Source organism: Nothobranchius furzeri, unplaced genomic scaffold, assembly GCF_043380555.1.
Source record: "Nothobranchius furzeri strain GRZ-AD unplaced genomic scaffold, NfurGRZ-RIMD1 Scf024, whole genome shotgun sequence".
In the NCBI taxonomy this organism is placed as follows: Eukaryota; Metazoa; Chordata; class Actinopteri; order Cyprinodontiformes; family Nothobranchiidae; genus Nothobranchius; species Nothobranchius furzeri.
The window spans coordinates 2,076,080-2,096,867 of record NW_027223041.1 but is presented as its reverse complement, the minus strand read 5'-3'; the positions used below and the strand labels follow the sequence as shown (position 1 = coordinate 2,096,867).

Below are 20,788 nucleotides of genomic sequence, written 5' to 3'. Positions count from 1 at the left end.
TTGGTCCATGTTATTGGAGCAGCATTCAATGGTGGTCCATGCATGGGATGCTGATTAGCAGTACAAATTCTCCCAGAGGATACGAGTGTACTGAACAACCACACTGAATTTTGTTACAATAAGACAGAATATTGGAAAATATTACATACTGTAACTACTACAATAAAGACAAGGTAAGGTTTTCAAGTCAGTATGTACATTTATTACGTTTGTGTAACAAAGAACGTGGTAACAAAATGCATACAAATCATTTAAAAAACAAACTAATAACAAATAAGAACAAACACTAATAACAAGTAACTAATTTAACTTACCTTATGAAAACATAAAACATAAAAAATGCCACATTTCAGTCCTTGGGGGTTTTGTTTTTTTGTTTATTAATGTCCATAATTTTTTCTGTAAGGTATTGCCCTGCTTTTACCCATCTTGCTTGCAGCTCGGGCTCCTCCAACTTTTTGTTGATGAGCCACTCTTTGAAGCAGGCTGAAATGAAATACAAATAGACAAGAACCTAAGTATTAAGTCTTGAAAAAATCATTCACATAAGCATGAACAGGGTTTCCTACAAGCAATATATTATCAACAATGTTTGCTTCATTGTTACTTGAGTATTGGGTATCAGTCAAAAGTTTGAAAACAAAAAATATAGATATTTTTTTCATTTTCTTCTATAGTATGAATTAAAATTGAAAATATCAAACAATGAATGAAAACATATGGAAATGTGTAGCAAACAAAATATAGCAAATGTCAATTAATCTACAATGTAGAAAAGAGGTCCAAAGAAAAGAAACACCACAAAGAAAAACTACTCCATAAAAGGATGTGTCCTTTATCCGGTACTGTATATGTTTGTAAAAGCCATGTGTTGCACTACAACACATGGCTTGACGCGCTCCGCTATCCGTGTGCTGCGGTGTTTCACCTCACCGACGCAGCATTGAAACGCCTACTACACTTTGCGGTCAGGAGATCCCTTTGATCTGCTCAAAAGTAACTGATGAGGTGAAAAAGTAAGAAGCCAAGTAGTAGTTTTTCTGGAGAGTTTAGAGGAGATGCAGGAAGATGAGAGATGGGACAGAAAACAAAGCAACAAGAAAACAAAGCAAAGTGTTTGAAAGTAAAATATAGGTAGATTTATCTCCACTACACGTTGAATAAAACAATAAGTTATACACATGTAATATTTATACATTTGATACAATTCAGATCACCTTCAAATTCAGTCACACAGCCAGGGCTGTTTCAATGCATTTTGGGGGCCAAGGTAAAACGGCATCAAACAAATTGTTATCGAGGTTAAATCCTCAATATATCGTGATGTTGATTTTAGGCCATATAGCCCAGCCCTAGTGTGATTTCTTTTTGGGAAATGGAAATATGACCACCCTAGTTTAAATTCAATTTTATCTATTATTGACATTAAAGCATTTGTCTATTGATATATTTAATTATTTGTGCACTTTTACTCCTTCATACTTGTCAACACTCAAGAACATTTTGCAAATCCAACTAAAAATACCATACCTCTCAATGTTTCCAGCTTCTTTGGGGTTAAAGGCTGCCTGGTGCTCTTAGTTGTAGGACACGCCTTCCCTGTAAGGCTTTTCTGGCCTAGGGTCTTTGTTCCCCAGATTGCCACTGCAAGCTCCTTCACAAACAAAGAATCCTTTGATTGGTTTTTAATCCTTGACCAGGCCTCTCTCCGGATGTAGACTCCTCCTCCCAGGTGAATCTGACAAAAATAAAAATAAAAATAAACACCCACACAAGTCTAAAACAAATACACTGAAAAGTTAGTTGGCTTGTGAACAAATGATGGAGAGGTGTTCTTCATAGTTCTACATATGAAAACACATTTTGCTATTTGAGTATGGGGTGCCATTTGTAATGTTACACAGTCAAAAATTAACAGCAATATTTTTAATTATTTATCTCATAATCAGAGCAAAAAAGTAGGTTTCATTTTTTAAACACTTATTTTCACCTTGTCATTCAAGTATTTATAAATGTTAAGTTTCCTAGCTAAATATTTAGTTAACAAGTTAAATATATATTTTAAAAACAAAATATTTATTGTGAAAATTAAACATTTAGTTTGGAACAAAATATTTAGCTTCCTAATTTAATATCTATTTTTCAAATCAAATATTTTGTTTTTAAACATTTTTTTACAGGCTAAATGTCTAGTTTTTAAAGAGCAAGTCACCCCCAAATCACTTTTTTTTTGCTGATAAACTATATAAAGGAGTGTCTAATCATGCTACAGACACGTGCAGTCAATAATTTGGCAGTTCAGTGCATCGTGGTTAAAATTCAAATATTCTGCCTAAAACTGTCAGTGTTGCGCCGTCGTCAGGGAAAAATTCTGCACTGTATTTGAATTTAAATCTGCCAAAAACATGACTGTTAGGTTGATCGGTCTGTCCAAATTGTCCTTAGGTGTGAGTGTGTGTGTGCATGATTGATTGTCCTGTGTGTCTGTGTTGCCCTGCAATGGACTAGCTCTCTGTCCAGGGTGAACCCCGCCTGATTGCCCGTTGGCTGCTGGAGTTAGGCACCAGCCCCCCCCCCCCCCCCCCCCCCCCCCCCCCGCATTGACAAAGCGGGTTCAGAAAATGGATAGACGGATGGATGGACAAGTTTGTGAACTGGAAACGCAGGATTTGATAGTAAACAGGTAAAAATATCACACTCTGGGGCTTTATTTAACTTGCTAACTAAATATTTAGCTAGGAAACTTAACATTTATAAATACATGAATGACAAGGTGAAAATAAGTGCTTAAAAATGAAACCTAGTTTTTTTCTCTGATTACAAGATAAATGATTAAAAATTTTGCTGATAATTTTTTACTGTGTAACATTACAAATGGCACCCCATATATGAGTTGTGTTGCTACACTTGTGGTGTGTATTTGAATACTGTATGCAGGGGAAGTACAGTACCTCCTCTCCTTCTGGACACCTAGGTGTCTCCACTCCATCTTCACTGCCAGACTCTGCAACTATGAAAAGAATGTTAAAATATTCAGCATTTGTGTCTTGCTTAAACCAAGCAAGAAGCCACATGGTGTAAGTGGAGAATGGATAATTTTTTTCCAAAACTGTCTCACTTTAAATCAAAATCAACACAAGTACAAACACAAAAGGCCATTTTTAAATGAGGGTTATTATGAGTAAGGGAGAAGAAAAATCCAAAACTTCCATGGCCCAGTGTGACAAAGTGATTGCCCCGAAACCCAATTACCTCGATTGGGCTGCCCTTAGCAGCTTCAATTCAATTCAATTCAAGTTGATTTATATAGCGCCAAATTACGACAAGTCATCCCATTTGTTGCTGAATGTCTTGGAATCTCTGCATGATGTTGAGGATATTTTGATCTACTTCACTGTTTCAGGAAAGTCTGACAGGATTGATTTCTTTACTGAGAACAGGTGTGGTAGGAATCAGGCCTCTGTGCGGCAGGACAAACAGAAGTCGGGTGTGATGAGCCGCTGTTAAGTTATGTTTCAGCTAAAGCTGGGTATTGGTTCATTTCAAGAATAAATTTGATTTTGATTCTCAAGAGTTAGAATCGACAAAATTCGATTCAACCCAGTCTGTTCCAATTCAACATGGGTCACTGCTTTTGAAAACTTTTCTGTGAGCTGTTACCTTAATTATATTGCTGAAATGAAATGATGCAACACTGAGTAACAATTCACCTGAAAAAATTGTGTTAACCCTTTCAGACCTTACTTTTCATTAGTTTTAAAGAAAAGGCAAACAATGTTAAACCAAACGATTCTTGGACTTTTTAATTGATACGATTTGTTTCTTAGAAGAATTGATTCAGAATCAATTTTTCAAAATGTTTCAACACAGCACTAGTTTCAGCTGAGGGCGCAATCATTTACTCACCCAGGGCTGTGTAGATTTTCAGTTCTCCCTTGATAAAAACCTTGATTTAAAACTTCCATTTTGTGTTTGTGTTGTCTTTGAGTAAAATTTACATTTGTGTGATGAAATGAAACATTTAAGATTGACAAACATGTAAAACCAAACATGAGACCACTTTGACTAAATTAAGGGGGCTTTTGAAAATGTAAAATTAGTTCACAATTCTGATTTCACTTATATCAAGTTGGTACTGCAAGTGTAGAAATCTATTTTAACAATGTAAATTTAAAAAAAAAATTGTATTCTAAATGTTGATAAATTTTGGTTGCACTTACTGTATAAAGTCTTTGAGTTTTGGGTGGCAGGATCTTTAACAGTTAGAGAGAAAATAAGCATATCATGAACACAGGAAATAATGGAAAACACAACAACAAAGAATATGTTTCCCAAACCTTATTAGGTTAGTGATACCTAAGCTCACAGCTGAAGTACTGCAACTAATGGTCACTTCCAAAGTGTTTTTGATGTTTGCTACCTTCAGCTACTTGATAAATGTATATATTCTGTCCTTATATCCTTGTTAAAATGTTTGTTTCTGAGCGTCAGGCAACTGTAAAAGTTAAGTGAGCTACAATATATATTGCTTTTCTATCTTTTTCCCTATTCACAAACAAATGGGTGCATAACTGTCTAAGTTCAGTGTTTTGCCCAAAAACATTTCAACAAGATAAGAGGGGTTTGGGACTGCCAGCCCAGAGGGAAACATTTCCTTATATGGGATAATTTACATTAAGCCCAGAAGTATACATTAAAAAATACCCACAACACATTTCAGTTTTAGGTACAACTGCATTAGTAAAGAGACTTAGGGGAAATGATCTGTCCTCACCACTGCTCTTGGAGGAGGTTGACTTCAGCGCCTTCATTAGATGCTGTTGCAGCTCTATGTTCAGCTCTCGGAGAGTTTTATTTTCAGACTCCATTGTTGAAAGACTCTTTTCTTGCTCCTGCATTCTTAAACAGAAGAAAATATGTAATGACTATATTATTAGGAAATGATAAAAAAATTGTTAATTATTATCTGTGAAATTATCTAGCTGCCTATAGTGCAGATGGGTAGTGCTGCACATGTGCACAGCATTCAGAAAGGCCAAATCTGGACAGTATGTGGTAGTTGTGTGACAAAAACAAGTAGCAAAATATTATATTACCAAATATATCAATTTAAAAGTATAAACACACCTTTGAAATATAAAGATTCAATAATAAGGCTCAATAATTAAAAACATATTTTTGATCAAAGTACCCAGCCTATTTCAACAGGACCAAATAATGCTATTGCTATTCACAATATTCTACACACCCATCTACTTTTGGCAAGGACAATAACAAGACTGAATCCAACTAGAGCTTAAAGGTAGATTTACAGTATATTGTTAGGACACATTAACAATAATACAAAATTATTTTTCAAGGCTATTCAAAACTTACCTTTTTTCCATTTCCTGCTGCTGTAGACACATGCAACTATACTTTTTCTGATAAAAGCGTTGTTTTTTTATTGCCTCCTCATAAAGTTTCTGTGGGACAACACCACCATCATTATCGTCATCCTCAGTATCATCTTCAAAGAGGGAATCGCTGAGGATATCTTCTCTGATTTTTTTGGTACTGGTAGGGCAGAGTGGAGAGTTCCTCTTTCTGTTTTTTCTTTCCTGCAGAATGGCCAGTAGGTTAACATCTTTTGCTTCCTCTGCGGCCTTTTTCTGAGTTGTCTGTAAACATTAAAAAAGCACAACTTAAAATTACAGTATGACTTTCATAAGATTTAAAGTTAGCAAACTCACATACTAACAAACTAAGCAATGCTACTCAAAGCAAGTGCAATATTACTGGAAATAATTTTTAACCTAATGTCATGGCCTGATGTTGGCTTTATTCACTCCAGTAACAATACACTTTTGGACACAGATCTGCTCAGAAAGGACTGAGTTTGCATATTCTTGTAAATGACATTTGTAGCTTACAATGACAAAACAACTTTCTCTTGCTGATTCCTTATTAATGCGTTTTTTGTTGTGATGTTTTTTTTTCATTGAAATAGACCATGTCTTCCCAAAATAGCTGATAAGTGACTTCTTTGTCTAGACCCACATTACATGTATTCGTTTTGTGTTGTTAATATCGAATTTGCTCAGACGACTTCTTCTCTTTCTTAATATTAGTGCCATAACTTTTTTTTTGTCATTTTGTGTTTATTTTCTAACCTTATTCTCCATTTAAGAGCATGCACTGAGCTACTTTAAAAAACACATTAACTATAACATTTTTTAACTTGTGAACATTAAAATTCTAATTAGACCAAAAAAGACCAATGATTAATTTTACATTGACTTCTTAACATTTCGGTAAATTTGCCTGAAATATTTTGATTGGTGTGAAATAAATATGTAAGAATGGGTTTATTCTTTATTGTCTATGCAGCAGAAAAGGATCAAACAGTGGAAATAAGTGAAAATGGTGATCTACTAATATCGTCTTTGTAACACAAATGCAATTTATGGTTACAGAAGGACTTAACTATACCTGGACGTGTGTTAATTCCCAAAGCTGAGGGTCTTTCTCGATTAGTAAATACAAGCTCAGCCCTTGAGATCTCTAACGGTATTTGTGAAATTTTTTGAAAAGATCTGATTACATTTTTAAAGCATAATTTCTCTCCCTAAGTGTTATACAGTATTTGCAATAACCAGGATATTTATTTAGATGTGACATTGTTTTTACAGAACTGGATTGATTATAATATTCTTCTCATTAAACAACTTTTTAACAACGATGGTCTAACTTTTACATATGTAGAATTCCTTTCTGGGTTTAAAACTTGACTTGACTCCTTGATTGTTATGTTATGGATTCTATTCCTTTAAGCCTAAAACTAATTATTTCAAACTAGGCTGATTTACAAATTTATATATATATAAGAAACTCAGACCCCGTTTTGAGTAGTAGCTGTAAAACACAAAAATAAAATAAAAATAATTCAAAGAGATACTATGAGCCAGACAGCTGAAACTTGCTGCATGGAGATGGAATCTGCATGGAACAAACTTATTTAATGAAATATGTTGGAGAAAAACTTGGTTATTTGGGAGTTTTCTTATATGAAATATATCTATCCACACAATTTGGGTGTCAGTAAGTAATATAATGACCTTTTCAGTAGAAAATTAGAATTGGGTGTTTAATTTAAACTGAGTATGTTCCATTTTAATTTAAACTGAGTATGTTCCATTGACAGATATGCATATGTACATTATTTTTATTTGTTGTCTATATAATATAGATCATGATTGATTGAAAGGTTAAGGAAGATGGTTAACAATTTAATATAAAGATTTTAGTTTATAATTCTAAAAAAATTCGGATTACACTGGATTTATAAATAAAATGTAATCGCTGATGCACACTCCGGAGCAGTAGGGGCGGTAAAAAGTAAAGGTAAAGATAAAAACTGCAACTCCCAGTTGGCTGCCAACCGCCGTAAAACCCCTCAAGAAAGGAGAAGAAGAAAAAACAGAAGATCGGAAGCAGCTGCGCATTTGTGTGTTGGAAAGTTGTGAAGATTTGTCTTTTCATTTTTGTTTTACCAACGTTGGGCCCATTTATTCATCATTGGTGAGTATTGAGTGGTTAATGAACATTGCCTAATGTTTGCCAACATGCTAGTAGAATATACTTTTTTTGTCCTGGCTTCCTCCGCCTCAGAAGGTAGCGGTGAAGTGCTGGGATCCATGACTTTTTTAACACGGACCCTCCCCGTTGACAGCTCCTCTTCGATGTCCTCTTTGGTGTCTGGAATATAAACAGCACTTCATGTAAGTATTTGACTGCATCGGCTATACTGTACATAATTTTATGTAGTTATTTCATTATTCGCTCTGTTCTTAAGGAACGCTAACCTTAGCAACGCTACACTATCGTAACTAGCTAAAAGCTAATAGCACACTAGCTAGCTCGACTAGAGCGGTAGACAGAGATTTCAGCCAGTCAAGTTAACTACACATCCTAGGTCGACCTTATTAATAAGTAAAACTGTTTGTGAGATCGTGACTTACCCTTCAGCATTAATATTTGAGCTTTGAAAAAACTGTCTTGCCAGCGAACCCAGTAAATTTTGCTGGTATCCTTCTGGCTGTCAAAATCTTTGATAAAGGTTGTTGGAACGATTTCTTTACAGCCGTCGTCTATATACCTAACATAAGCAAACATTTTTTAAGGCAAACAAAATTAGTTTCCTAAATTCGAATTAGTTAAATATAACTGTTGTCTAAAAAGAAATAAGGTCTAAAATATTTTAGTTTTTAAATCGTGACGCCGCAACTTAATTTGCTCTTGATCTTGGTCCTAATGCTAATGTTGAGATACGCCCCTCCAGCTAGCTTTGACTTCAACGGCGGGAAGCGCGTGAGCACTGAGCAGAGGATGCTGTAGTTCCCAGTTCCCCCTCTCAATTCATAGTGGGGATTTGATTACAACCAATTATTTTTTATTTTAAGGGAGAATAAGTGACCCATGACTCATTAAATGTTAATAGCTAATTGCAGACACTATATCTGAAATATTTCTTAAATGTAAACATTGACATTTTTTGAAACTACAATCCATCTAGAAAAAAAAAGTGATTTATTATTACTTATTATCCACCAGAGGTGGGTAGGGACTTGTTACATTCACTCCGCCAATTTCCTTTAGTAACTTTATGGGGGAAAAATACTTTTTACGGGTAGTTTTACTTTATCATTTCTACTCGAATAAAATGTTGCATATTCATTTAATTCAATTTTATAATTAAATAATTTTAATAAAATAAATTAATGAAATAAAATAAACTAATAAAATTAAATAATTAGTAAATTTTTATTTAATTTAAATTTAATGATTTCATTTAATTGAGTACTTTAAAATTAAATTTAAGATTTAAATAATTTATTCAAAGTGTTTAGTAGTTCACAATTACTCTTATTTGACTAACATTTCTGAATACTGTAACCAACGAGTAACTTCAGTGAATACAAAAAAACATTAACTAAAAATGCAGAAAACAAACATCTACAGTTCTTGTTAAAGGGAGATGTTTGCACAGAATTTTGTTCTTCTAATGTAATTTTCTAGCTATTGTTTCCACCACATGATGACCATTCATGATGAAAGACTCGCCTGATATGAGTACAATTTATTTTAAAATAAACCATGTATAGCTGCCATTATTGTAGTTATAAACTCTCTCAGATTGGTGATTTGCTCAAAGGTGATAATGACTTGACCTGGACTGGAAGATTATTTTAGGGACTTGGACTCACACTTGCCCAGTAGGGTCCAGTGACTTGACTTGGATTAATCCTATGAGACTTGGACTTGCACACTAACCCCGGCTTTCCACTGGAGCCGTCAGCAGCACGTTACTGCAGCAGCACGTCATAGCTGCTGATAGGAACCGTGTGGTCAACAGAACCGTTTCCACTGGAGCCGTCAGCAGCGCGAGTCGGCCACGTCTCAGGAGCAGCATGTCGCGGCCTTTACGCGCCGGTTCTATTTTCTACGCGCGACGCCTCTGAAACGGGTCAAGTTCGACATTTTTGGGGAAGGAAAGACAGGAAATCGGACGCGGAAATGGAGAGAAGCTCCCGAGATTTTCAGAATAAAGAACGTACTGCCTTCCGGTTGCTTTACTTTAAAGAAAAAGTTACTAACTGTGCGGCCCCGTGAGAAGTTATCACCTAGCTAGCGGTCTCCTTTGTTTTTCAGGTCCGTATTGGCGATTATAAAACGGACAGAACATAAAACACAAACCATGTTGTAGTTTTCTCCTGCTTGTTGTTGTGTTTACTGACGAAGTCACTCGTGTGACTTCGTGCCCTGTCGGTGACAGCTGCTCCCCTGCTGCTTTGCGTCTCGTGGGAAGGGCCAAGCAGCAGCTTACGCGAGCAAAACGTGCTGCTGCAGTAACGTGCTGCTGACGGCTCCTGTGGAAACCCGGGGTAAGGCAAGGGTCGGCAACCCGCGGCTCTGGAGCCGCATGCGGCTCTTTCATCCATCTGATGTGGCTCTCTGCTTGTAAACTAACTAATGAATAGTTAAAGATTGTCTGCGTAAACCTGAACAGGTCAACTGTTTGTGCATAATCAAATAAGTCTATAGGCGCTTTCTGAGCTGAAGAGGATATGAGATTCTGGACTGTTCTTCAGACAGGCTCATTGATGTGTTGGAGACAGGAACAAGTGCTATTCAGCCAAAGATTCATAATCAGGGGACATTTTTTAAGTCTCTGAGAGACCGTGTTTAGAAAACACTGAATCTTCCTGCATGGTTCTGGTTATGCGATGCGCTCCAAGCCCCCGATCTACACATCTTCATCTTGCTGTCCACCATACGCATGCGCTGACAGCGAGCTGCGCTGAGCTCAGTGTCCATCTCAGATGTTCTGATGGGAATCTTTTCCTGATTGATGTAGCTACCTCTACGATGTGCATAACGATTAAAATATCAGCGCATCTGCAGGTTTGAGATTTCTCCATCAAAATAAACAGTCAAACACGGGAAATATCCGGTCAGTGCGAATCCTGTCATTTAACTGTTTTACCTTCTTGTGAAAATTGTTGCAAACAGAAACATTAAACCGGATGAACACCAGAGCCATGCACACTGTGCCGTTACCTCCGTCAGTGTAAATGAGGGAAAAAAACTACCTGATTGGATCCTTTTCAACAATGATTAATGCAAAGTTTAGTTCAGTACAATGTTTAATTACAACAGTCCAACGAGACAGAGCAGTTATGTGTGACGCCTCAAGAAGCGTCACCTGCTCAGCTATTAAAACCACTAGAAGGGTGAAAAATATCAAAATATTGTAGCGCAGACGGGCTACATTTTTTTTGGATCAATTTGAAACAAACTGTTTTATTAATAATCTTCTGTTGAAAGATAACTTTGAGGTACATGAGCGACTGGTATTGGTTGCTGTCACCTGTTGTGATCTGTTAAAGCAGCTCTCTGCTGTCTGAGTGTAGGCCCCGCCCACAACGCCACAGCTGCTGTGGCTCCCAGTGTTTTCTTTACCGTGGGAAACGGGTAATAATGGCTCTTTGATGGGAACAGGTTGCCGACCCCTGCACTAAGGACTTGAGTGTGACTTGGACTTTTGAAATGGTGACTTGACTAATACTTTCAAATAATGGTATTTCTTAAGTGAGCTGAATTTCACCAGTGTAACTGTTTAAATTTACCATGGTTTTATTCACGAATCATGTCTGTTACTGATATCGATGTTCATTTTTGTTTTAGAATGCCAAAGCGCAAGTACAAATTGTACCTGGAACCAAACAGTACCATCAAGTTACCCTCTGCAAGATGGAACAGAGAGACTTTGGATGTAAGTTAGCTCATGAAAGATGTATCAGAGTTCTTGCAGGGTCTTAAATGGTCTTAAAAAAAGTCTAAAATACATAACTTTAAATTCAAGGACTTAAGTCTGAACAACGCCCACCCAGTTTTTTGTTCTATGTCTTAGGACTGCACAATTAATCGTTAAAAGGTTGTGATTTCAATTCATGCTTGTAAGCAAACTCATTCTGAAATGACAATTAAAATGAAAAAGGGAAAAAAAAAACACAATCATTGTACCGCATTTTAAACCTGGACATAATCTGCATGAAAAAAAGTGCTCCCTCTTTTTCCCTCAACAATTGATAATGGCGGAGCCTTATACCATGTGATGCAGAAGCGAGCTGGCAGGATAAAACAACAGTAGCCTTTATTTATTGTTTTTATTTTCAGTGTCAGCTGTTACAAAGCTGATTTGCAGTTAATACGTGCAATAACTATTTAAATTGGGGAAAAAATTGTGAGAGAATCATGATCTAAATATGAGCAAAAAATAATTGGGATTATTTTATCCAGAATCGTGCAGCCCTACTATGTCTTAGGTTTAAACAGGTCAGTTCTTTTGATTGACTGGATAACAAAACATCTGCCATCAGATGCTTCTGAGATGTTCCAACTCAAACAGACTTTGTTAATGTGTGACTTTGTGTTAATGTGTCATGCTGGTCTAACATTTTGTTCATAGCGGTCTTAAAAGGTCTTAATTGTAACTTTCTGAAACCTACAATAACCCTTTTGTAATGCAGTAATGAAATTTGACTTTTTTTTTTCTTTAACAGATCTATCACATTGCCTTTGCTGATGTTTGAAGACACTAAATAGGGAATATGGTTTTGTAAATATTTTCAGACTTCTCCCTTGAGCAGTGAAAGCTGTGACCAAGTGACTTCTGGTCCATATTCTGCAGATTTTGAGGTGAGGGTTACATGTATTCTTAAATTGATAGAAACATGATTTCACACTGTGCTGCCCTGCACAAAGTGTTGTGGTACTTTCTTACTTAGTAACATCTTTTCTACCTCCTCTGAAGACCACGTCTTCATCTGGTCATTTTGATTTCCCGGAATATCCAGATGACACAATCAACCTTGTAAGTTCTTTTACCAAACCTCATGTGCAAGTTTGTGATATTTACAAACTGAATGTACAAAGAAATGAACTAAAAATCTTTTCAAATAATTTCTTTTGTCTCTAGACCTTGCCCTACACTGAATGTGGCAGAGAAGATGCTGCAGATGTTGAGGTGATTGACTAATATGTGAGGCAAGATAATATTATTACACATTTCTGTTTCTTACTGTGTTTGTGCCTTTTCTACATTCTCTTCAGACCATGTCTCCATGTGGCTGTCTGGAGTCTGATTCAGATGAGACATTCAACCTGGTAAGCTTTTAACCAAATCACACAACAATACCTGCAATTCTTATTTTTATACACAAGCAATGTTTTTCTATTATCTTTGCTGTTTATTATAAGTGTTAAACAGCAGTCCACTGAAGTGAGGCATTGTAGTGAGTTAATAAAAAAAATAAATTACAAGGTCTATTCAAGAAACATTAAATAAAACAGAAGGCTCGACATGAAGTTGGCAAAAACAGAATGAGCGAAAAACTGAACAGATCAGAGGATCCGGTAATTAACTGAAAAACTGTAATAACGGAAATTGGAGAGACAGCATGTGTATCTCATGATAATGATCAAGCAGCACAGGTGAGTGACATAAGTGACATTTCTGGGAAAGTAAAAACAAATAGATATCATGTAGAGAAAAAGTATTCTAAATGCTGGACTAAAAAGAGGGAGAACATCTGCAATGGTCCAAGAAATTACAGTATAAAGAGACCTAAACCAGGAAAAAAAAGATCTAACGTAACAGTGCCTTCAAAACCACAAACAGGACATTGGCAAAATGGAAAGGCGCTAAAAATCCACAAAAAGAGTGCAACAGATATAAGGGGTAACATACGGGCTAGTGAACACTAGAAAAGCTATATAGATCAAACTAAAATTAACCCATAAAACTAGGGATAAAGAAATTAATTAATACTGCAGAGTAAATTAGGGCTGATCAATAAAAGAGGAAACTAATATGGAAATCAGCATCAAAGACCAGAAAAAAAACGTCATTTCTGATGGAAATAACCTAAGAAAAACTAAATAAAAAGAATTCATTGAATCAAGGGGTGTGCCGATTAATTTAAAAATGATTAATCATGTTAAGCGTACCAAATTGTTTACAATTCAAAAACGTTTAAAATCTAGCATTTTAGTCGTGAAAAGAGCGTCTCTGTTGTGTTTCATGTTGGCAGCAGCGTCCAGTTTACCCGGACTTGCTGACTTTTTCGGCACCGTTGGAGCGGGGGTGCATAGACGTACTAAGACGGTCGTTCTGAGACATCGGACTGTATGTTCTTGGGTGTTATTTGGTATATGTGGTGCTTTGGGTGCGTCCCATCGTGGGGTGGTTTACAAGGACTCACATCATCTGTCAGCAGTAAAGAGTTACAGCTACATGTCACAAATGTCTCCCAGGAACTTTTAGTTATGATTAATGTAAAAGGATTTAAATTCCATCTAGGGTCATTCGTAATATTACCTGTTGTTGTATTTTGCCAAGCAAAAGTAATCTTATCATGTTAAGCTAACTTTGTGATGTAACTGCATCGACTAACAGAGGATTATGTTCATGTGGGTCATCAGCATGATGTTGTTGAAGTTATGAAAGCAAACATGGCTGGAATCAGTTTTACCTGTAATCTTATTTTTCTTCTCTAAGTGTGTGTGCTGCTGTAATGAGTGAATGTCCCCACTGTAGGATTAATAAATCTATTCTGTTCTATTCAATACATTTTTATCCGCCAGTAGGGAAAAAATACATTTGAGGATTTTTTACCTTTCCGGGCTTCCGTACAAATAACCTGGTTACGGAGGAGGGGTTCGTCTCCCAAACCAAAAAACACAATCCCAAACTATGCAGGTGTTGATAAAATGCGAGTTCCAATGGCCTGTATTTGATTTGTCACAACTCCTTTGTTTGTTAGTATTCGGTAGCTCTCGCAGTTGAAACCACGCCTAGCATGCTGCATGCTAAAAGCTGTAGCATACCAAACAGGAAGAGAGAACGCCCGGTGTTAACAATGAGCAGCGGGGCAGGAAACGATATATCTTGCTCTCATAGGCTAGTTTGTTAGCCAATCTGAGGCTAGCAAATTCAAATAATGAGTATGAACGAGCAGCAGCCGAAGCTGCCTGATGGAACAAGCCGGAACCACCTGAATATTGACCCAGACCGATTGAATGGTCTGTTAATCAGTATTTCGTAACGTTTTTTAGATGTAAAATGTTTCATATTACTGGTTAATACTTAAGAAATAACCACAAAGTCCTGAAATTAGAATTCAATTCAATTCAGTTCAATTCAAGTTTATTTATATAGCGCCAAATCACGACAAGAGTCGTCTCAAGGCACTTCACATAATAAACATTCCAATTCAGGTCAGAATGAAATGGCCTCTTTAATAATAAATAAATAATGAATAAATCGGTTTCCTGATCTCTAAACAAGATTTGTCCAAACAACCGAAAAAATAATTTAGCACCAAGTAAAGAGGGGAATCGATCCGATACAGTCACCCGATCAGTTGCTTTTATCATTTGTTTTTGCTGGTAGATACATGCAATAATGTGTGTTTATTGTCACCCTACAGCCCACAACTTCTTCTGGTGGCTTATCTGTGCTGCAATCAAGTGACGTCAGCCAGGAGTTTGAGTGCGATTCCTCACCTGAAAGTGATCCTCAAGTTGATTCAAACATTGAAGACCTTCCAGAGGACGACCCATTTGGACAGATAGGATTTGACACTGACATGGATTCTGCACTAATTTCAGGGGGTACAACAACAAGGGCTGAAGCACTGCTCATGGTAATGAGTCATGCAGCAAGACATAACATAACAGGAACACAACTTGATGATTTGTTAAAGCTTATAAATGCACTGTTTGGCAAAGAGGTTTTACCGAGATCCAAATATTTGTTCAACAAAGTGTTTAAGAACTCTTCTGACATAGTGGAATTTCACTTCTACTGCAAAACCTGCAAATTATACATTGGCAAACAAGAAGACATAAAAGAAAAAAACATTGTTCAGTGTACAATTTGTAGTGCTCCCATTGAAATTAGCACATTGAACAGTGCAAGCTTTTTCATAAGCATACCAATTGCACCTCAAATTCAGACACTGATGGAAAACCCTCAAATTCAAAACAGCATGAACTACAGATACCAAAGGCAACAGAATGAACATGTTATCTCTGACATATATGATGGTGAAATGTATCAAAACCTGTCAAAACCAGGTGGCATTCTGTCAGATCCGGCCAATTTGTCATTTAATTTTAATTCTGATGGTTCACCTGTCTACAAGTCTTCCAAATTTTCAATATGGCCCATCCAGCTGCATTTAAATGAACTCCCTCCCAAATTGAGATTCCAGAATGTAATGCTTGCAGGTCTTTGGTTTGGTGCTCAAGAGCCAGTCATGCCAATTTTTCTAAAACTATTTGTTGATCAGGCAAAAACACTGGCATCCAAAGGTGTGTCCTGGAGAAAATGTGGAGCTCTGGTGAACAGCAAAATTGTTGGACTCTGTTGTTGTGTGGACTCAAAGGCAAGACCAGCTATGCAAAACACCACCCAGTTTAATGGGTATTTTGGTTGTGGCTTCTGTTTACACCCTGGGACTCTCGTTGAAAAACAGGTGAAGTATACTGTGACTGCCACAGAATACCCTGATAGAGAGGCTAATAAAATGATTGCAGATATGGAGCATGCCGTAGAACAACACAGAAGTGTCAGAGGGGTGAAAGGTCCATCACCACTGATAAACATGCCTTATTTTGACATTGTTTGGGGGTTTGTTCCAGACTATATGCATGCTGTCTTGCTTGGTGTCATTAGACAGCTGACAGAGCTTCTGTTGAGTGGCAGTGATCAACCCTACTATATCGGCAGTCCAAATACAATGAGGGTGCTAGAAAACAGGATCAAGGAAATCAAGCCACCACACCTTATTACACGACTTCCCAGACCCATTGCAGAGTTCAAGTACTGGAAAGCCTCAGAGTGGCGAGCTTGGCTCCTGTTTTACAGTTTGCCAGTCCTGAATGGGGTGCTTCAGTCACGTTATGTGAAGCACCTATCCCTGCTGGTGTTTGCAGTATTTCTGCTTTTGAAGGAGAATGTCACATTCGAAGAGATCAACAAAGCAGATGAGATGCTGTTCGAGTTCGTGGCAAGGTTTCAACTGTTGTATGGAGAAGCATCTATGACATTCAATGTACACTTGCTAACGCACCTGTCCAAGTCTGTGAAACTGTGGGGGCCGCTCTGGGCACACTCAGCATTTGTATTTGAAAATGCAAATGGTGGTCTGTTGAAACTGTTTCACGGAACAAAATGTGTAGCTTTGCAGATTGTAAACAAATTCTTGTTGCATAGAACGGTTCCGCTTTTCAGTACAAGGTTTGCAGTTAGTGAGCAAGTAAAGAACTTCTGTTTGGAGCTCACAAATAACTCAAGAGTAAAGTCCTTCATTAGATATCAAGACACAACTGTTCTGGATAATGGCAGGGTTACTGAGACAACTGAGGAAGAGAAAAGTGCCTTCATTTCTGCAGAAAAAGTTCCACCAGATGAAATGGTGGTACACAAGAGAATGGTGCACAAAGGACTGGTTTATACCAGCAAAAGCTACAGCCTCAGTAAGAGAAGAAGGGATTGTTATGGAAAGTTGAGTGATGGTGTTTGTGGAGAGATTCGAAGCATTATATCTTTTCCCTCAGAGTGTGGTACAGAAATTGCTGTACTTTTCCAAAAGTTTCATACACAAGCATCATTCCCTTTACCACAAGGGTACAGATTTGAGTCACATATTAGACTTATAAGTAGGGGACCTACTGTGGATCTGATTCCAGTAGACAGGTTAGAGCAGAAATGTCTGGTCCTGAAAACTGGTGATGAGACTTTCATTTGTGACTTTCCAAACCAACATGAAAGAGACTAGTCTTTGGTTGTCGTTCTGTAGGTAACATTTTTCTCTTGTGTTTCACAACTTCTCTTGATCAGTTCTGGCTGATTCAGATTTCTGCCCAGGAGAGTGGACTTTGTGTGCTGTGCCATGTGTCTGAACTGGCTTCTTTGTTTTCCTGATTTACAGTTCTGAGCATTCCTCACTGTACTGGAGAACACCAGGATTTTGTATTTGTGGAAGGTCCTTCTTCAGAGGGGACAGGGAAACAACACAATATGGGGTTTGATTTGTGCCATAAGTGGGGAGACCAACTTCCTTTTCCGCGCTTGCATAAAATGCACTCATTTGACCAGTTTCCTCAACATTGCGCATGCTGAAAGTCCACTCCAAGCATGCACCTTCTTCGAGAGAGGGCCAGCTCACGTGTGTGGCCAACCTGCTGTGGGTGTGCTAGACTTGGTTCTATCTGCACGATGCCTTTTGGAAAGCTGCAGCCTTGAAGTAGAATTTTGCTCCCACAAATCAAGCTGGCTTTTGACAGTTGGTGGTGAAGACAAAGAACTGCATTGACTTCCCTCTGATGGGTTCATTTTTAACATCACTGACACATGTACTAAAAATAACCACAACTGTTCTGAAAAATTGCAAACTCTAGTGGTCAAGTGGTCTTGTTCCAAAACCTTTCTTGATGGCTGTAGTATTTTTAGCATGCACAAGATGAAACTTTGATCAATTTCTTTTAAACATTAGAAATGCTCGGTGTCACTGAGAAAATAGTCTTTTTGTAAAGCACCCCAACTACAAAGAGCATTTCTTTGCCTGTGCACTTTTCTTTTTTAGTGTGCATGCTTTAATTCCATTTCTAGTTCTTTTTAAAACACAGGAAGTTTTTTCTTTACCTGCTAACATTTCGTTTGTGACTACAAACATCCTCAGAGCTGACACTGATGGTGGCGTCACTTCCTACTCCATTTATCCCCGGGCAGCAGAGGACGTTGTCGCCCTCTGCTGCCCGCTCTCCCCTCTCCGTTGATGTAGTCCCATGCACGATCCAATGTGTAGACTCCATTGTCTCTGTTCATGGTCCCACATCCACTTCTCCTTATCTCTATAGCTTCTTTGATCCATCTTTTGTATTTCTATTGTTCGCTGTTTATCCTTGTGTCCCAGTCCATTATGTGGTTTTCTCTTGTGCAGTGATCTGTTACGGCCGATTTCTTTATTGTGCTTTCTGCTTCTTGCTTCACTGCTCTTGTGTGTTTTCGACTTGTTTCTTTCTCGCACTCCTTTCTGTGTTCTATTGTTCGTGTGTTGAGTTGGCGACGAAGCACTATAAAGAAGTCAGCCGTAACAGATCACTGCACAAGAGAAAACCATATAATGGACTGGGACAACACAAGGATCATAAAAACTGAGCAACAGAAGTACAAAAGATGGATAAAAGAAGCTATCGAGATGAGGAGACGTGGATGTGGGACCATGAACAGGGACGATGGAGTTGGATCGCACATGGGACTGCATCATCGGAGAGGGGAGAGCGGGCAGCAGAGGGTGACAACATCCTCTGCTGCCCGCGGATACACAGAGAAGGAAGTGACACCACCATTGGCGTCAGCTCTGAGGATGTTTTTAGTCACAAACGAAACGTTAGCAGGTAAAGCAAAAACCTTTCCTGTGTTTTAAAAAGAACTAGAAATTGAATTAGAAACAGAACACAGCAAGAACACACCAAAGATCCATGCTTTAAGTGTTCACCTTTTTTAATCTGCTCAAATCTTTAAGTTTTGTTTTTACTTTATGTACACAGTGTTTATTGATGGATGGAAAAATATTACTATTTTATCGAAAAACTGCAATGTTAAAATGTGAACAAAAGTGATGTAATCTTGATTAGTTGCTAAAGCCACTTTAAATAGCAATAAAAATTCCCTTAAGATTTTAATGTTTATGATGTTTAACATTTGCTGAAACAATTACAATTTGTTTGTTTTATATAATAAATGTATATAAAGATAATATTGACTATTGTGTAATTATTCATAGATCCATTTTTTTAATCTTAGAATCTGTTTATTTTATTTATTTACTTATTTTTCCTAATATTAAATGTACTAAAATATGTATGCTCTTGTCTTCAGTGTGGCTTGTGTCTGATGGAGGAATGTTTTTATTAAAGTGCTTTCATAGATTCATCCAAAACATCAAAACTGAAAGTGATTGAAAACTATAGTTTTAGAATTGTAATCAGAGAGAGAATTAACCATATTAACAGTATCAAGCTAAGCACTTTAAAACACATTCCCCAAAGCAATCTAAACATTACTGGTCTCAATTTTTTGGGCACTACTGGCAGTTTTTCACACTGCAAGGAAGCAGGAAACCTTGGGAGAGAGGAGGGAGAAATGCGGCTAAAGATATGGGGCTGGAATTCAAACCCTGGATCAACTTTGGCCACCAGCAGACATTGCTGGTGGATAAACCAGCAATGACCAGCAAGGAAGCTGGTTTAGCTGGTTTATGCTGGTGGACCAGCATATACCAGCTAAACCAGCATGGACCAGCAAAGACCAGCAAGGAAGCCATGCTGGTCGTTGCTGGTTTATGCTGGTCCACCAGCATAAACCAGCTAAACCAGCACCAAACCAGCATGGACCAGCAAAAACCAGCAAAGACCAGCAAGGAAGCCATGCTGGTCTATGCTGGTTTTTCCAGCAGGGACCCTTCCTTAAAACGAGGAATAGTTTTGAGCTGTGTGTGGCTAAAATAACCAGACATTCTGCATTTTTCCAATAGGACTACAAAAAATCTTAGCGAGAAGAAAAAATGGCGGATTGGCTCTGTGTTTAGCCGAGGGCCATTACCATATTTGGTAGTTATCCTCACTAAATTAATTACTGATGTAATAGATAATGTAAAAACTGAACGGGTGGACAAATATGCCCAAAACTTAATTATTAAATATCTAAATAGCAACTCCAACTAAGCCTTTTTGCTCACTTAGACACTTAAAATGTGAAACACACCGTGTTAATGGATAAAAAGGTGGGTTTTTCATGTTATGTCTCCTTTAAATTGACACCAGATCCGGTGACCTTTGGGACATGGTTTGACCCCCTTAGGAAAGTGCTATCATCATGAAACGTTCAGATCACTTACAACTCAATAGATTCTACCTTCCTGTAACGTTTCAGCCTGATTGGACCTTGTTTTCACACAAATGAACCCAGAATGATGTGAAATTGTGCTTCGTGCAACATTATTCTGGGTGCCATTTAAAAACCATAAGTGCTAATGACTCCATTCCTTTTTGTGGTTGTAGGGGCTGTTGATTGGAGTACACTAAAACAAACCTGATCTCACTAGGACATTCAGAAGCCAAGTTATAAGCCCACAAATGTGTAACTGGACTACTTCTTTAAATTGACACCAGATCC

At 37.5% G+C, this 20,788-nt stretch overlaps 2 protein-coding genes across 4 annotated transcripts; one reads left to right on the top strand and one right to left on the bottom strand.

The window, feature by feature from the left end:
• Nucleotides 1-124: 124 nt before the first annotated feature.
• On the bottom strand, nt 125-8,377 carry LOC139064416 (BEN domain-containing protein 5-like). Its single transcript, XM_070547759.1, has 8 exons — nt 8,001-8,377; nt 7,622-7,737; nt 5,377-5,660; nt 4,775-4,899; nt 4,221-4,253; nt 2,952-3,010; nt 1,531-1,738; nt 125-486 (listed from the first exon to the last, which is right to left on the bottom strand). The coding sequence occupies exons 1-8, from the start codon at nt 8,152-8,154 to the stop codon at nt 350-352; spliced, it is 1,116 nt and encodes a 371-aa protein (XP_070403860.1). The 5' UTR covers nt 8,155-8,377; the 3' UTR covers nt 125-349.
• Nucleotides 7,444-17,779, top strand: LOC139064414 (uncharacterized). 3 transcript variants are annotated; one of them, XM_070547755.1, is made up of 8 exons: nt 7,444-7,560; nt 7,712-7,760; nt 11,227-11,314; nt 12,175-12,240; nt 12,356-12,415; nt 12,521-12,568; nt 12,655-12,708; nt 15,033-17,620. In XM_070547755.1, the coding sequence occupies exons 3-8, from the start codon at nt 11,228-11,230 to the stop codon at nt 17,385-17,387; spliced, it is 2,670 nt and encodes an 889-aa protein (XP_070403856.1). In that variant the 5' UTR covers nt 7,444-7,560; nt 7,712-7,760; nt 11,227; the 3' UTR covers nt 17,388-17,620. The 3 variants fall into 3 exon arrangements, with proteins under 3 accessions (XP_070403856.1, XP_070403857.1, XP_070403855.1); XM_070547756.1 differs by lacking the exons at nt 7,444-7,560; nt 7,712-7,760 and having other exon boundaries at nt 10,959-11,314; nt 15,033-15,248; nt 17,541-17,779; XM_070547754.1 differs by lacking the exons at nt 7,444-7,560; nt 7,712-7,760 and having other exon boundaries at nt 10,959-11,314.
• Nucleotides 17,780-20,788: the final 3,009 nt, after the last annotated feature.

Bases quoted from the DNA above. Each gene is read 5' to 3' on its own strand.
- LOC139064416 (XM_070547759.1), bottom strand. From the start codon at position 8,154: ATGTTTGCTTATGTTAGGTATATAGACGACGGCTGTAAAGAAATCGTT. The intron at 5,661-7,621 runs GTATATTCTACT...TAATGTTTACAG, and splicing joins AGGAAGCCAGGACAAAAAAA to ACAACTCAGAAAAAGGCCGC. The intron at 3,011-4,220 runs GTAAGTGCAACC...TTCTTTTCATAG, and splicing joins AAACTCAAAGACTTTATACA to TTGCAGAGTCTGGCAGTGAA.
- LOC139064414 (XM_070547754.1), top strand. From the start codon at position 11,189: ATGTCTGTTACTGATATCGATGTTCATTTTTGTTTTAGAATGCCAAAG. The intron at 12,569-12,654 runs GTGATTGACTAA...CATTCTCTTCAG, and splicing joins AAGATGCTGCAGATGTTGAG to ACCATGTCTCCATGTGGCTG. The intron at 12,709-15,032 runs GTAAGCTTTTAA...GTCACCCTACAG, and splicing joins CAGATGAGACATTCAACCTG to CCCACAACTTCTTCTGGTGG.